This window comes from Sceloporus occidentalis, unplaced genomic scaffold, assembly GCF_023333645.1.
Source record: "Sceloporus occidentalis isolate IW3139 unplaced genomic scaffold, rSceOcc1.0.p SCAF_18, whole genome shotgun sequence".
NCBI classification, from domain to species: domain Eukaryota; kingdom Metazoa; phylum Chordata; class Lepidosauria; order Squamata; family Phrynosomatidae; genus Sceloporus; species Sceloporus occidentalis.
This window is the reverse complement of record NW_028316998.1, coordinates 8,683,145-8,700,518: the sequence shown is the minus strand read 5'-3', so window position 1 is coordinate 8,700,518 and position 17,374 is coordinate 8,683,145. Positions and strand designations below refer to the sequence as shown.

General features: G+C 38.4%; 1 protein-coding gene across 1 annotated transcript in view; it reads right to left on the bottom strand.

Moving 5' to 3' along the window:
* CTNNAL1 (catenin alpha like 1) overlaps positions 1-17,374 on the bottom strand; it is a 103,183-nt gene that overhangs the window by 25,088 nt on the left and 60,721 nt on the right. The window contains exons 3-7 of the mRNA XM_089482275.1: positions 11,152-11,339; positions 9,003-9,122; positions 8,603-8,692; positions 7,843-8,013; positions 7,373-7,573 (exon numbers count right to left, since the gene is read on the bottom strand). Coding sequence (XP_089338401.1) covers positions 7,373-7,573; positions 7,843-8,013; positions 8,603-8,692; positions 9,003-9,122; positions 11,152-11,339 — 770 coding nt within the window. The remainder of the gene's footprint in view (positions 1-7,372; positions 7,574-7,842; positions 8,014-8,602; positions 8,693-9,002; positions 9,123-11,151; positions 11,340-17,374) is intronic.

Here is a 17,374-nt window from a genome sequence, read left to right as displayed (position 1 = left end):
AATCAGGGTCGTCTTATAATCGAGCAAATACGGTATGTAGGTGCAACTGTACTGCAATAGTTGAATTGCATAGGCTTTTGAGTTGGTCGTGTACTAAGTATGCTTCCTCCCTTCTCCTAAGTCGATGTATTTCACCTCTGGTTTTACTATAAGGAGATGCACATTGTCTATTTAAATCTAAAAACAAGATTTTCAGGTCTAATTAACCTAAGGGGGTTGCCATAACTTTGGGCATAGATTTGGACATCTGCTTTATAAATGCAACTGACCTGTGATTGGGTTGTGTTCTACAGCATCTTATACATACACTTTCAGGATATAATCAAACTATCTATACATCTTCTTTCACAACACCCATGCCCTCTACACTGCACAACCACATCGATTTCAGGACAGTCCTGAAATCAGATTGCCTGCGACACAGCACAGGCTCTTTGATTACAGAACTATCTGTAGGCATCACGCGGTCACCCTAAATCGCACGTTTTTGTTTGCAATAGCAAATACAGGGCTGTAATCAAGGGTAGGAAATCTCACAATGATTCAAAACTGAGTTTTTAAATAACAACCACAGTTTTGACAATCCTTTCAAATTCATCTAAAAAAAGGCAGTATTATGTAATTTTGTTCTTTAAGAAATATGAAAAGAAGAGAACAAACAGTTTTAGCCATTTGGTGTCTAAGGTTTAACTACTGGGAGCTATCAATCAGTTCTTTGGAATCAATTATATATAAAGTGTTGTTAAACACGAAAGACAACATCTCAATGTTTACTGTACTTTTTACACTAATGCCATCTAACAATGGTTAACAGAAAACTAAGTTCCTGATTAAAACTTTGCTGAATTACAAATGTATCCGTGCCATCCATGGATTTATTATTTAACTGTGCTTTCCTGCTTATACAAAACATTAATTGTAATTTCTAGATTGCTAAAGTTATAAACCTTAGCAGATCTGTGATTTTATTCTATCTCTGCAGGTTTACTCACAAAATAAACAACAAAGAGTTTTTCGATGCTTCTTCAGTTTCTGTGGCCTATTCATGTCTAGTTTTTTGTCACATGACAAAATGATTCAAGAACCGATTATGGGACGTTTGGACATTCAGCAGCACTAGGAATGATATGAAAGGCAGCGGTGCCTCTAGGTGGCCATAACACACGGAGGAAGAATAGCGGCTGTCAGGAGCCGGTTGTGTTAAGCATCGGTTCAGTTTTTCAGATCCACAAATCCCTGTTTTTGTGCTTAGTTCGGGTGTTGTGTAGAATGTTACCTATGCATGGACTGTTCATAAAGCCTCTGCTCAGCCTGAAACGAGAATGCACATGGCATGACATTATACAGGAAGCCACCCTAATGCAGGCTTTTCTCAGAAGCTTTATTCAAGGCTCTTTCATTTGAGGACACTGTATTGTCAGATTGCGATCTGAATATGGCACTGTACCCAGCAATCCAGAACATATGGTTACTCTAACTGTAATTCAGTCTTCAGGTGACTGTGTTATGCATTAGTACCCTACAGTTCATGTTACAGTTATGCATTAGCATCTTAAAGTACATCTTACAGTATACTCCATAAGGCTTTCAGAGCTTTTTCTTTCAAGAAGTCATGATGACCTGCTTTACACATGAAAGCAGGAATGTTAGAAAGCTTTCGTTAAACTGGTATTCAGTTAGAATGAAGTAATATTTCAAATGGCTACCTGCATCATCCTTAAAAAAACAAACGGAAAAACTCAATCAACTTAAGAACTGAAACCACAATACTGTACAGAAAATATGGTGGAAGATCATGAAGGGTTTGGAAACTATTGTGTTGATTCACCGAACAATCACAGTAAGTTTAAATATTTTGTGAACTATGCATTACAAGTGGACAACTTACAAGGGCCAGCCCTGAATAATGCATAATTAATAGAGCAAGCTATTTTCCAACTCTTCTGCAATTGTGTGTATTAACCCCTATGATGCTAGACTTTGTGTCGGACCACACTGTTCTACTTGTGAAGCAGAAAAACCAAAATTTAGAAACGTTAAAGTTCTACCTTTTCTATTGCTATTATATCTGACTTAGTTCATTGACTAAGCCATAAGCACCTGAAGAAAGAACAACTGTATTAACCTTCAATGGAGTCCCATCAACCAAAAACATAAATAAATAAACAAAATATCAGCTACAAGCAGAGTAAAGTGTACAGTGGCACCTTATGGGTAAAATCTTTGAATTAATATGTAAGACTTCAACTTTCTTTTATTACCGTCTTCCCTGAAAAAAAACAAAAAAAAAACAGAAAATGCATAGAATGGAAAGATAACGGATTCTGAAATGCAGTAAAAACAGGACAATAAAAATAAAGAATGCCGTTAGTTTCTTTTTTTGCCAATTTACATACTGAGAGGGAAAACGATCTTGTAAGAAATAAAACAAACCCAAAATTGGTATTACTGGTGTTAACATAAAAGCATAGCCGACATTATAGCTCTTGTAAAGTGACTAACGCATGCTTATTTATCCATCTTAAAATGTGAATTATAATGCTATACTGCAAACTGCGCAGTGGAATTAAAGGTAATTTCACATTTTAAAGGCTATATTCCTTAAACAAAGAATTGGGCTACTTTCTTGATTATGCAGTATGTAGGGCTGCAACAACTAATCGATAAAATCGATAATAATCGATAATTAATGAAATTCGTTGGCAACGATTTTCATTATCGATTAGTTGAATCGATTTTTATCGATTATAAAATGAGGGTTTTTTCAGAGCAAACGCTCTGAAAAATACCCCTCATTATATAAACCGTTTCAGTGACTCACAGCAGCAGCTCCTACTTACCAGTCCCTCCCTGTAATCACTGTGACAACTGGCCCCGCCCCTTCCTTCTCCCAGAAGGCCAGAACCACATGGCTGTGACACTCATCTAACTGTAAGTATAAAATTAATATTTGGGCTGCTGAAAGTTAGGGGAGGTGGGGTTTAATTTAGGGGCAGTTATGGTTAATGGGGTGTTTAGGGTTAATTTAGGGGAAGTTATGGTTAATGGGGTGTTTAGGGGCAGCTATGGTTAATGGGGTGTTTAGGGTTAATTGAGGGGCAGCTATGGTTAATGGGGTGTTTAGGGTTAATTTAGGGGCAGTTATGGTTAATGGGGTGTTTAGGGTTAATATAGGAGCAGCTGTGGTTAATGGGGTGTTTGGGGTTAATTTGAGGCAGTTGTGGTTAATGGGGTGTTTAGGGTTAATTTAGGGGCTGTTGTGGTTGATGGGGGTCTTTAGGGTTAATTTAGGGGATGCTGTGGTTAATGGGGTGTTTAGGGTTAATTTAGGGTAGTTGTGTTTGATGGGGTATTTAGAGTTAATTTAGGGGTAGTTATGGTTAATGGGTTGTTTAGTGTTAATTTAATGATGAGGACTGAGGGTTAATTTAATAAAGTTAACTTAAGGCGCAGTTAGAGGTAAAGGGGGGCAGACTAAGGGGAATCTTAATCCTGGGGCAGTGAAGATTAACCCAGTACTTATTTATAAAAGTATGGTGTCAGTGTGATGCGAACAGGTCTGTGACTCTGAGGGGACTATGAGATATCTGGGGGGTATAAGGCATATCTGGGGAGGATGGAGTGACATATCTGGGGGTATAAGGCATATACGATATATAAGGCATATGTGGGGAGGGCAGCGTGGCATGTCTGGGAGGCAGTGTGGCATGTCTGGGGAGGATGGAGTGGTGTATCAGGGGGTATAAGGCATATCAGGCACAGTGGCATATGTGGGGGTAGAGTGGAGTGGAATATGTGGGAGGCAGCGTGGAGTGGCACATGTGGGAGGCAGCGTGGAGTGGCACATGTGGGAGGCAGCGTGGCATATGTGGGAGGCAGCGTGGAGTGGTATATGTGGGAGGCAGCGTGGCATATGTGGGAGGCAGCGTGGAGTGGCATGTCTGGGAGGCAGCGTGGCATGTCTGGGAGGCAGCGTGGCAAGCCTGGGCTCAAATGTGCATGTGGGAGGCAGCGTGGCATATGTGGGAGGCAGCGTGGAGTGGAATATGTGGGAGGCAGCATGGCATATGTGGGAGGCAGGGTGGAGTGGAATATGTGGGAGGCAGCGTGGAGTGGTATATGTGGGAGGCAGCGTGGAGTGGTATATGTGGGAGGCAGCGTGGAGTGGTATATGTGGGAGGCAGCGTGGAGTGGTATATGTGGGAGGCAGTGTGGAGTGGCATATGTGGGAGGCAGCGTGGAGTGGCATGTCTGGGAGGCAGCGTGGCAAGCCTGTGCTCAAATGTGCATAAATTGGGGGGGCTGGTTGGGAAATAAAGACAAGAAATGCATTTTATCAGTTTTTTTTTTTATTCTGCATTTGTATGTAACATCATTTGTTTATTAAATTATTTTAAATAAATGAAAAATGTACATTCATTTTTTTATCCGATTAATCGAAAAAATAAGTATGGTTATCAGTCAATTTATACTAGACTCGCCACCACTGTGTGGTGGAAAATAAAGTACTTCCAGTGTATGTCCAAGTAAGTTTCCATATCTTTCACCCATAGAAAAACCCTGCAGAGCAGATTACAAAATGGAAACATGTGAGATTGACATCGTTTTTCTAGTACCTGATATTGTCTACGTCATTTGTTCATTTTGTGGGCAATAGTCAACAGGCTCTTTAAACATGTAGTAACCACTGCTACGACCAGCAAGTGAATGTGATTTTAAATCATGCAATTTGTAGGCAAAGTAAAGCACATGAAATGAGAACTGTCATGTCCTCACACGCAACTCACGAATCTCCCTGTTTTATCCCTATCCCACAGGCAGTGAGGTAAAGGGTACATAATAAAAACCTCAGGGGATATGAAACCAATTAGACCCCCACCCCATGCTCAATGGGAGGAACTGAGTCCATCCTGTGCCAACCCTATTCTCTGCATCCGATACCGGTTATGCTCCCCTGTTATTTGTTCCCTATCCCCTGTCCATTAGTGAATCTAACTATTGGAGGTGGCATATCCTATTCTGTGGAGGGGTTAACTTATATGGTCCCACCATATATTAAGTGTGGACCACTGATGGGTCCCAATTTCAGTGTAAAATGTAAAAATGAGTGGGGAGCTATCATATAAAATTGTTCATTACAAGAGTTGCTAGGAATGAATGGTAGAAGATAGCAGACAGAAAGATAGCAAAAACAGTTTCAGACAACTCTCTATACCACAGAGAATTACAGAAGGTTTATTCTTATCAGATTTGACCCAGTCACTTTGCCAAATACATGTTACAATTATCTTAGCACAGTTAGGTTTTTAAAAGCTTTTTCCAGTCTAACAACTACATTGCCCTTAATAAAGGACAAGCTTTGTATTCTTTTGTCTTCAATATGGTAACACTAAGAATAAATCTCTTTGTCCAACAATGTCTTAAGTAGCCACAAAAACACATAAACATCATCCAATAGCTGCAACATGAAATACAAATGCCCCCAAACTTTGACTTTGACTTGTGGCAAAGGTGGCATCCTATGAAGAGCTCTTCAGTAGGATCTATTCTACTGCCAATGTTTGTCTATGTAGACGGCTGCCTATGTGCTTGATTGTACATACCTGTTAGCAATGGATATGGCTGAAATGCCCACATTCCTTCTGTCATATGGTATAGAAAGCAGTGGAAATATTCCACTTTAAGCAAGTTTCAGAATATTATTCAAAGAATCAGAAAAAAATGCACTACCTGTCTCATGGATGCATCCAAGTGAATCCACTTAGTAGGCTTGTAGTTGGTATATTTGAACCTGTTTACATTGGTATTTCTGCACTATACATCTGATACGTTTTTATTGTGTCTGCAAGTTTACTAATGGTTAAACAGACACATTAGAAAAATGTATGTCAAGTATATCAAGAGTTACCAGAGGGCACATGCATGTGAAATTCTCAGAGTAGGCTACTCAGATCCATGTGAGCAGCACAATACAAATGGCACAAGATTCTGTTTTCAGTTTAGTGTCTAGAATATTATATAGCCAACTCTAAATAACTATTAACTTTGGAAATGATAATGCAAGCAAAGAAAATAAAGGTGATTTGTTGACTTGATCTACAACTGTTGGTATTTTGGTATGAGTGTACCACCAGCAAACATCTACAGATAATGAGGGGGATAATGTTACCATGTAATTCACAAAACTCAAACGCTATTCATTCTAGTTTTTGTCACTAGCAGAAGCTTAATGAAACGAGACTGTATTTGAAGCTGCCAGAAATCAAGTCAATATGGTGTATACCTTCTTGTGAAAGCTCTCTATAAACTCATGACATACGATTCTGCCAGACTTCTCTAACTAGCAACTTTGCATATGTACGAAGGTAACATTATACCGTGATCAAGGCAGTAAACAGTATATACAATGCACATGGTTTATTAACCCTCAACCTCCAATCATAATAACATCTGAATACCAAGTATGTGAGTAAAACAGTCTTATAAGAAGTGGAATCACACTGCATCACAGAAGTCTTTTTATTCAAATACTGTAGAGAAATGTAAACTCATTGACCTCACTAAGCATTATAAAATAGCCAACCACATGAAGCTTCTTCTGTGAGGTTAGCTTGGTTAGCACTGTACAACGTATAGTCAAAGGAACAGGCTAGTCCAGCACTTATTTTGTAATGCATGTTGGAGACAATATTCTAATGGATTGCAATTTTACTGCTTGCAAATTTTATCAAGTTGCAGTCTCAATTGACAATTGTTGCAGTCTCAATTGAAAACAAGAATCAATGTTATATAAACATCTTGCATATGCCCAGTAACACTCTCACGGAAATCACTGAAGAATCAGCCAATTGCATGCCATCAAAGCATCAGTTTCCAGCATACATGTGATTGGCTGCTGTTACTCCCATTGGGAGTTTTACTCACCATGTACAAAGAAGCATACTGAAGTATGCTACCTGAGTTCAGTGCAGCCGGCTAGAGGAGGAGTTAAATGAGACGGAAGTTTCTAACTCTAATAACTAAAGAATGCCTCCATTGATTTGTATGGCAAATAAGACATTGAAGTCCACATAAAATCGACTCGAATATGCATTTAACCTGCTCCATTAAATCAGTGAGGTTTCTTCAATGTCAACTCACTGACTTCACAGGGTGTAATAGAGGACAAGATCAACCCTTCCTTCAGAAGAAACATGCCAGGTATAGCCTTTCATAATGTATTGTGAAGAAAGTAAGTCAGAACCTCACCTTTCCTGCAAATGCCCATTGTAATAAATAAAACCCACAGAAAAGTCACAAGAGAAGCAAATGAAAAAATATCTGGAGGAGTTTGCAGAATATAAAAAGATTTACTTTGTTAAAAAGCTCTTACAGCTTGCATCCACACTGAAACCAGCTGTTCTAGCTCCATCTTGGCCTGGTTAGACAGCTCCAGAATACGTGCTCTGTTCTCGTGACTGGTATATGCCGAGTCTGTGAAGTCCTCTGTATGCTCCAAAATAACTTCAAGCATAGTGGAGAGATTCTCTTTGGAAAGGAAATACAGATTTTCCCTAAGTCCTTCAACTTTATTCTAGGGAACAAAACAAAATGTCATAATTTGTAACAAGCAACGTGCTCAGATAAGTCACACAGATGCAACCAAGTGTCCAACATGCCTACAACAGCAATTGTTTTCTTTTGGAAACACGATTGCCTGTATTTTATATCCGTACGTCAGGTCTGAACAAATTGTAGCCCTCTAGCTGTTGTCAGATTCCAACACAAATCACTTTAAGCACATCAAAAATGCTCAAGGATTATGGGAACAAAGTAAATGCAATCAAAGAACCCCTGGCTCACCTTAAACTCTCTGATGCCTGTATAAATACTGATAGGCGCTATTTCGGGTTCTTCGTTCGGTCGGGAATCGGTTACAATTTCTATCACCTGCTCCAAAGCCAGTCTCATTCTTTGAAAGACACCTTCTTTATTAATACGGGCTGATTCACAATCCGGATGCCTGAGGCAAGTCTTTAATTAAACAATAAACATGTTTAATTCACATAGTTATATGGTATAATAATTAGTATGTCAAGTTTGTATTATCACAAAGGTCCATTTCAGCCTAGTGATAATCTGCCGGTCAGTAACATAAAAATATAAGCGTAAGATTTAAATGGCTCCTCTGTCACTGACACGTAGTAGTAATACAAGCTATAATGAAGTAAAGCGACAGTCATAAAAATGCAAAAAAATTAAAAGCTAGTTTTGCATTTATAGCTTCATTTAGTACTATGCACACGTTCTGCCTCTGTTCCTTTCAACCGAGTAAACCTCCTTATAATTTCATATTGAGGAAGTTGGGCTTTGAAAATGAACCCTGTATATTCAATACCATGTTAATTAACTAAAATCTGGCACCATTTCTTTCTGTTTCTGGATATGTCAGCTTTTACTGTCCCAAAAATGTCAATTTGTTATGTTACATACTACTTGTTATGTCCTGTCTACCCATTGTACAGCGCTTTGTACGAAATTTGATGGCGCTATATAAAACAATAAAACATAATAATAGCGGATGGAATACTACACAGTTTACAATATATTAGTGGAGACCTGCCTTGGAAGCTGTGAGTAACATCATAGTACATTTTTCAAGCACCGCTCTGGCTGCGGCCATGCTGGCTTTTTTCTTCTCATTTTTCAAGTCCTAAAAACATGAAATTTCACATTAAAGACATAACTTCTAAGCCTCTGACCTCCTAAGAAGCAAATATGTAAAAAACGAAAAGCGGACACTTATTTACTGTCTACTGTTGCACAGAGAACACATTTTCTCACATTTGACGGTGCAGAAAAAAATATTTTTGGCAGTTATAATTAAAATGTTATTTTGACCCCCAGTGTTATGAACGTGGTTCCCACAGAGATTAAGACGGACATGTATTGGAGTTGCCATGCCCTTATTCTGTTCCCATGGCCAAAATAAGTTGTGTACAGAACTTTTACATTATACCTACATTTTGCCTGTCCCCGGTAAGATGAGCAAACTCCACCATTTCATTACCAAACTGACTGAATATCTGCACAAACTCCTGAAAACTGTTTACTTTTTCAAGTTGCTCCATTGTTGCCAGAACCTGTTAAAACATAATATATGAACAATTCAAGAAAGAACACGTAATTAAAATATAGACATATAAACTATAGGTCTAATACATTTTCAATTGTGCTAAAAACTTAGAAAGTATTTTGATTTTGGACTGAAATACTGCCATACTGCCAGGGCTGGAACATAAACAAGGACACCCAATCAACCCGCTATATAAAGGTTAAAAGGTAATATGTTTATATTAGACACTCTACATATATCGCATATCAGAATGGAGCGATGTAGAACATTCAATAATGTGGTTTGGCCTCTGGTGCATATGGAATAGGTTGAGTCAGACAAATGAATTAAACAACCCAAACCTAGCATTTTCTGAACTGCCAGAGAAACAAACAACTGGTCTAAAGTAATCCACAACGAGTTGTAAGATAACATAACTGCAAGTACTTTCAAGATGGCAGCTCTATACCTTGAAGCGCCAGGAGCTAATAACATATAGTTAAATGGATCTGATACTCGCACAGGTCCAATCTACTTTTTACTATAAGGTAGATTATATTTGTATATAGTATGTCTCTGGCATGCCTTGTGTGACTATGACTGCTAGGGTTAAGCATGATAGTAAGGCGTATTTAGAGCCTGCTTTACTGAAACACTTCTTACACCGCTCTGTGACTATATTCCTATTAGCATCAAAGGTTTATCAATCCATATCTCCCAGACACACACGCCATAACAATATTAAACATGCAGTTAAAAAATGTTCATTTCCCTGCACTTTATGGCACCCTTTGGTTTAGCTTTTACACATTTTTATCATTAGCTAACGCAGAAGCCCCAGCTATGTAACCATTAGTGTTAGTTTATTATGCAGCTTAACGGCTTCCAGTATTTTACCAAGACTGATTACCGATGTTACTGTAAATGCATTGTACTTGCACAGATTAACTCTGTCCCTGCCTTACCAAAGGGTACAATACAACAAAATAGTCAGCACAGATTTAAAGCTCAACCTTTTCTAAGTGATTGATAGCTGAACGTGTTTTCCAGCATACATCTCATATATTGATATAGGTTTTACAGATTCATCTCTTATTTACTTTTTTAGGTTTTGTATTTTTCTAATGTACTAAACGTCACTCCTCGTGGCCCAGAAGTTTTTACCTTTTATTGATCCAACAAAGAAAAAGATATAAAGTCACATAAACTTTTGGGACAGGCCACAAACGAATATGTCAGTCAACATCTATGTTGGACCAATTTAAGTTATCACCTTCTACTGAAGACTTCATCCTGGCCAATTATTTATTTATTTTTTTGGTTTCTTGGTGTATTTTCCCTTTTCAGAGCCGGCCCTTACATTACGGTGCAAGCTTAATTGGCAAAAAGAATTACATTAGAATGCGAGCATAATTGGTTAAAAGAAATTTCATTAGCGTGCATGATTATTGGCAAAGTTAATTTTATTAGAGGGTGTTTCCCGCTGCCGTCAGCGGGACCGCCCACCAACATCAGCAGGACCGCCCACCAACATCAGCGGGACCGCCCACCGACAGCATGCAGTCCTGGCTGCATCTCGCAAGGCAAGGCTCCGGGTAGCCGGAGTCGAGAAGTTCCCAGGTTTGATGATAGAGTGTGGGCTATTTTGGTAAAATGAATTACATTAGAGTGTGAGCTTTGTTGGTGAACTGAATTACATTAGAGTGTGAGCTTTTTTTTGGGGGGGGGACACAGCATTTCATCCTTGGACCCAGGCAGCACAATGTTTTGTGCCACTCCTGCCCTGTTTAGTCACAAATTAAAGGATGTGGATACAGTCTGTATGCATATGGGAAGCAAATTCTACTAAAGGCACAACATATTAAAATGCTTTATGATTCTTTTAAAAAATGCAGCAGTTATCGGTTTTAATAATGTCCATATGATGAATGGCTAATGATGTCCTGGGGAACAGATCCCACAAATAAAAAATAACTCCAAGGGGCAGACTAATAGAAAAAAAAATCTTGAATGTTGAGTGTAAATTACCAGTAATTACCCATTTTTTGGATAATTACCTTATTTCTCGAAGTGATAATTTGCTTAACAACAATCCTGTCAGCCAACACCAGGACCTTGGTAACGGAGGACAGAAGAAGTCTGGCTGCTTTTACCACTCCCATCTTGTCAGTAAAAATGGCAACCCGTCCATCAGGATCTCGACATTCCCCAATTCTCATGTCTGTCAGTTGGGCAATAGTTTCACCTGCGATGGAAGAAATATGGAGCAATTTATTAACAAGAACCAGTATTAACTCTACCAGACAGATTATGATTTTTCCTATACCACTGTATACATCATGACCATGTAATAACTGGTAAATAGCCTTTATTAAAATCATGACAATAACACTCAATTCCTAAATGTGTTCTAAAGGACTATACACACCCTTGATATACACACATGGAAGTCTTGTTTGTTTGATTGACAGAAAACGTATGGACATAAAATTGTTTTTATTTTCTTTTGAAACTGGTCAAGTCATTTGCTTTTAAGATTTTGGAGATTAATTCAAATAATTTAAAATGAAATCAAATATGTAATTCTTGCTTGTTGGCCACACCTTTCTCTGAGTATTGTTTAATTGATTATATTATTATCACCACATGTATACAAATATGGGTTTTGGAGGCTTAATGAAGGACACAAGTTTGAGGTTCCATTAATTATGGAACTAGTTCCCGATTGCATGGCTCAACATTACTTGATCATATCATTCACAAGCAAATGGTGTGTTAAAGAAAGATGAACATCCATGGAAACATTACAGATAGCCTGGTGCAACAGCTATGACATTTATGTGTCCCGTGGCATAACATACAATGGTGAGAAATAGTAGGTTCACCACAAACACCCAGTTTTTACAAACCTGAATTCCTATAATGTATTTTCCATCTATAGAAACCTAGCATCATACATATGGTGAAGGCCCTCTTTGAAATTCTCTTAAAAATCACTTCTGGAGAACGCTCTATATTTTACATAATTTCTCTTTTTTCAACATCTTAAATATACTTACTCAATCATGGGCTATTAAAGCATCTCAACTGTATGTACTACGACACCTCTGGAACAATGTATTTAAATAAAGGTAACCTTTAAAGGAACAATTAATTTTATGGCACACAAATTGGCGCATGTATTAGAGCTGGGAAATTAAACTTCTGCCTAATCAGTACTAAAAGCAGCAGCCCATCCCAGCACTTAGCTAGTGAACATGCAGTTGGCTGCCACTACTCCCATTGAGAGCATCTGCAGGAAGTGTACTTAAGTATGCTTTATATTTCCACTTCCTGCTTTAAGAAAGAGTCAGTCAGAGGGAGAAGAAGAATGAGACACAACCCCATATTTTAACAATGTATATATATATATATATATATATATTGAAAGAATGCATATTCAAGTAATTAGAAATTACTGATGGGGCTCTCATGTACTTTTCACAGAAAATGCTAGAGGAACATTTCCTGGCATACTAGTTTCATGTTTAAAAACACGGATAGATCCATGGCCTGTGTCCTTTCCCCCCGTAGATGACGCCGGCGCCCCCTCCTGCATACGGGACCCAAGAACTAAGGCTCCACCCGCGAATGATGTAGATGGGGAGGATCTCGTTGCGGATGACGTCGGCACGTCCTCTCGCGTGACGAGCGCGATGACGCACCCGGAAGCGATCCAGTGTATACATAAGGACTTACGGACTTCCAAGCAGATAGGTCTATGTTTTGTACTTTATGATTTTATGTATTGATTTTAATACTCCTGAGGAAGCCGACGTACGATCGGCGAAACGCGTCGAGGGATATAATAAACCGAATACTTTTCCAATATTTGGTTTAACTCTATTTTATTCACACGCACATGCACTATTCTTTCTGAGTGGTGCCACCGCAATTGTAAGTGCATTTTCGTTTTCTTCATATCCGACTATCGAAGATATTGCACCATTTTGGTCTACTTTCATTTGCAGCACTCAAGATTCTAACATGGGATTGTTGATGAGCTCATTACACTCAGTTCACTTGTGAGTGGTTCTTATTTTTATAATTTATTTTGTGATTTTTACATATTACACTATTGTATTTTATTTTTCTTTCCCTCATGTATATGCGCTCCGTATTGTGTTGTCTGGTTGTATATACACCTTGAGGAAGAGTGGTTTTGGAAGCTGCTATCTTGAGGGAAGTATTTATTTTGTTATTATCACACACGTGAGATTTTTGGTTTTTTCTTCTTTTCCTAATGGTAACATTATTTAGAATCAGAATGCAACTCTTTAATAAATAACTGAATTTTTATTTGCTGTACATTTTAATTATATGTTTACATGGTGTTCTAAGTTTTTGATTTTCCTTCTGGGAAAAGACTGACTAATGGAATAAGATCATCCGTCAAATATTAACCATTAGAATATTAATGGGCCAACAATATTGATAGAAGAAAGAACATGAGCTGCAACCACCAGGGCTTTTCAAAGCACACAACAGGAGATGCACTTTGGATAATAATCTAATTTCTACAGGTTATTCTCCTTAAATATTCTATGCCTCCCCAAAACAATGGTCCATCGTGTCAAAGGACACCATAGAATGTCCTCTGTTTTAAGGTTTACCGACCCCACAGTGTGTTTGATCTCCAGGGATTCAGGCTGAATCTGATCACTGTCCGGTCTCACCTCTGACAGCAGGAGAGCTGGATGTGAGCGGAGAGAGACAGTGTTACAATGCTTGATTAGAGAGCCGTTACTGTAATATTGTTTATTGTGTATATTGCTGAGTACTCAATCACTGGCAATAAGTATGCAACGTGTCAGGAGACATGTTTGACCAAACACATCTAATGTAAAGTGAAAACCGGTAGCTATGGGCTGGGGAAAAAGTTAAAATGCATATAGGGAAATTTTCAGACTTCCCCCCATACATTTGCAAGGGGTAATTTCAGCTATTAGATGTATTTAAGTGCTTATGATGGGGATATAAATTATTTCAGTTTAATTGTATTTAGTTCGTTTATAAATGCATCTCCTTTTTTGCAGTACGATTTTCATGTTTTATGTGCAGCACTTCATAAAACTTTTATGCTATACGGATTTCTTATAGCCTTGTGCTTTAAGATTGTCTTGAAGGCTACACCATAGATGTCTCTATTCCTCCTTCCTCTATGATGATGTGTAACATTCTCTCCCACTGAGAGGCCTCAGCCTATTAGCCTCCTGCAGAGACCTGTGTATTGGATGCCTCTCCCCTCTTACATGAACGGGAAACAAATCCAACTTACAAATCCTTGAGTATAAACCGGTATTTGTACATAATCCGTGTTGCTTGTAAAAGCAGAGACTTCTTTTTTCAACTATAATTGAAGACGAGACCTCCTGAAAGCTTGTGACTAAAGACTTCATCTTTTCATGGGTCAATTTGACTATTGATTTATTTTTGTTAATAAGACTATATGATGATAATCTTTTAAGTAATATAATTATTTAAGTACAAATATCTACAGCTATTTATTTTTCCTATTTAGTCATGCATTCACATGGGATTTACATGCAACTGGCCTAATGCTCCTTAAAGTGTCATCATAACTGCCACCAACCTGCAGGGGTACCCCTGTGGGGTCACTGATGGTCCCACTGCAGCTGATCACACATAGGGGTTTAATACTAAAGCAGGAGTTGACAAGAGAGTCACATTAAGCAGTTTAAAGGCCAAACTCTAGAATGTTTCTTCTGCAAGAAGCTTTGAACTGGACCTTCATACCACTTTGTTCAATCAGTAAAGTACCTTTCAAGACATCTTACTAATTTAATTAGACATTATATAAGGTTAGCTCACGGGGGGGGGTATACACAGTGAAGTTGGTGAAGTGAAGCTGCATCTTGCCTGCAAACTTTCCTTCCAGCTTCCACTGCTGTATGATCAAGGACCAAAGGAAGGCTGCTCACGACTCCACTATACATTACGAAAGGCCAACTCCAGTAAGCTTCTGCTGCAGAAAGAGTTTGCTTGACCCTGTATTATGTATAGTAAATCAGCAGGATTTCTTCAAAGTCTCCTTACACATTGAACTATACATTATGCAGGCCCAGCACAGTCCTTCTTTGTGGAGAAACATGCCAGTGGTAGCCATTTATAATGATTAGATGATTGAAACAGTTAAAGCCACAACTCTCCCTTCAATGAATAAACTGTTTTTTTTTGTTATATTTTTCCAGTAAATAATTAATTCTTGCTGGCAGTCATGTGACACAAGGAGAAGATGCTGATAGGCTAGCAGCAGATATAACATTTTAAAGCATGTGTTGTTTAGTGTATTTAAACCAGTTATAATAATGATAAAATACATGTTTAAGTTCCTTTGCTTAACCTAAACGCTCCATTAATATTTTATTTAGGTGGCTCAGCCCCATTCAATTGATTCACAGAGATCAGAGTGAATCCAAAGAATTACATGGTAAGCGAAGTACCGATGCATTTGTGGCCCTGCCCTCACCGACCCACAATCAGAAGGCAAGATTTAGATTACAATCTCTGTGCTTAAAATACCAAGTAGAGCAGGGGTTCACAACTGCAGTCTTCAAACAGCTTAATTTCTAGCAAAGATACACAAGATTCTGTTTGCAGCCCTCGAGGAATGGAGTTGTGTAGCCCTGCTATATACCCATACTTAGGCACTCTATCTAGGGTTTTGCCCAAATCACAGGGTCTTAGGGTGAAAGGGCAGATTCTCGGGGTCCCAAAATCTGAAGACGATTCCTTTCTATTCTAGGCGGACGTGATCATTTTTAAGACTCCCAACTGTAGTTTTTGCTACCAGTATGGTCGATATCCTTGCTTGAATTTAAGTGATTCAATTAAGTGTATCTTTAATACTGGCAAGTCATGATTTCCAGGAGGACCGCTATTAAAAGCCATTGGGTAACAGATTAGGTGAGTTATTACATCTTAACAATGGGCTATTAAATGTTACTATTTCAGGAGTGTGCGTTAGCTCAACTAGAAACTTCCCAGGTATAGCAAGTGTCCCGATTTGGACATCGGAAATGTTGAGGGTATCCACATTGAGACACCACTGTGCTGGGGGGGGGGTACGCGGCAAGAAATGGGCATGATGGAAGGCATTTTCGCCCACCCCTCTTAACCAAATAGCAAAATGGGAGCTGCAGTGGAGGTCGCCTCTATTGATTTTCTAACACGGGAGATATGCTGTTGTGCACTCACCAACCTTCAAGTCACTGTTAAAGTGAAAATGTAGTTACCGTAATTATTTTGAACAGCTTGCCAACTCTTCCTATAAAGCAATATTTGACTAGCTCTCTGATAAGGATTCAAATAAAAACCCCTGTTCCAAACCCAGTTGGTCAGTGAGTTATATTGCCATTTAGGTAAATAAACCTGACTGTCTTCACTGCGGGGCACACTTGTATTTGAATGACGCAGCACAGAGAATCATTGGAAATCACAAGTGAACAGCAGGAGTCCCATTCAACTGCAATATAATCAGCCCACAAAGGCATGTAATATGTTTTTACATTTGTTAAAAAAATAAGTATAGATTTTTCATGGGGTTAATGTGCACTTTATATAGTAAAAACAAAAAATAAAATATTATATTATAAAATAAACATATTGCATTTATTTCAAAAACTAATATTTATTTTATTAAAAATCAATTAGGCAACACAGAAACTGGCTGCTGAGTGAATCAATAAAAACATCAGTGCTGCTAATACGTTTTATTATATTTAGGCTTTAACTATATAACACATAAACACAAATAAAAGATTTAACTGGCCTATTTTTTCAGCACAGGCACACATTCAATCAATATATCCACTACTTGGGTGCAGATCTAAATGCAACTCAGTGATGTAGGTCCTGTAAGAATCTTAGTTGGTTGCTTAGGGTCCTGATTAGTTCATGTGGAGGTGCATCTACCCTTTGTAATGTGTTATGCCCTTCCAACAGACACATATACTATATCCCTGACTTCTAAAGAGCATTGAGCACTAACACTCTAACAACATACAGTAACAAGCATACATGCGCTAACATAATATACTCACACATGCTAATAGCATACGCTCATGCACACATGCTAACACCATACGCTGCATACCCAACATATGCATGGACTAATAGTATATAGTAATCCACATTCTCGCTAACATATGGTCACACTCTACCCTCCTGATACACAATAACACACATCATACACTTACACATACATACTGCACATGTATA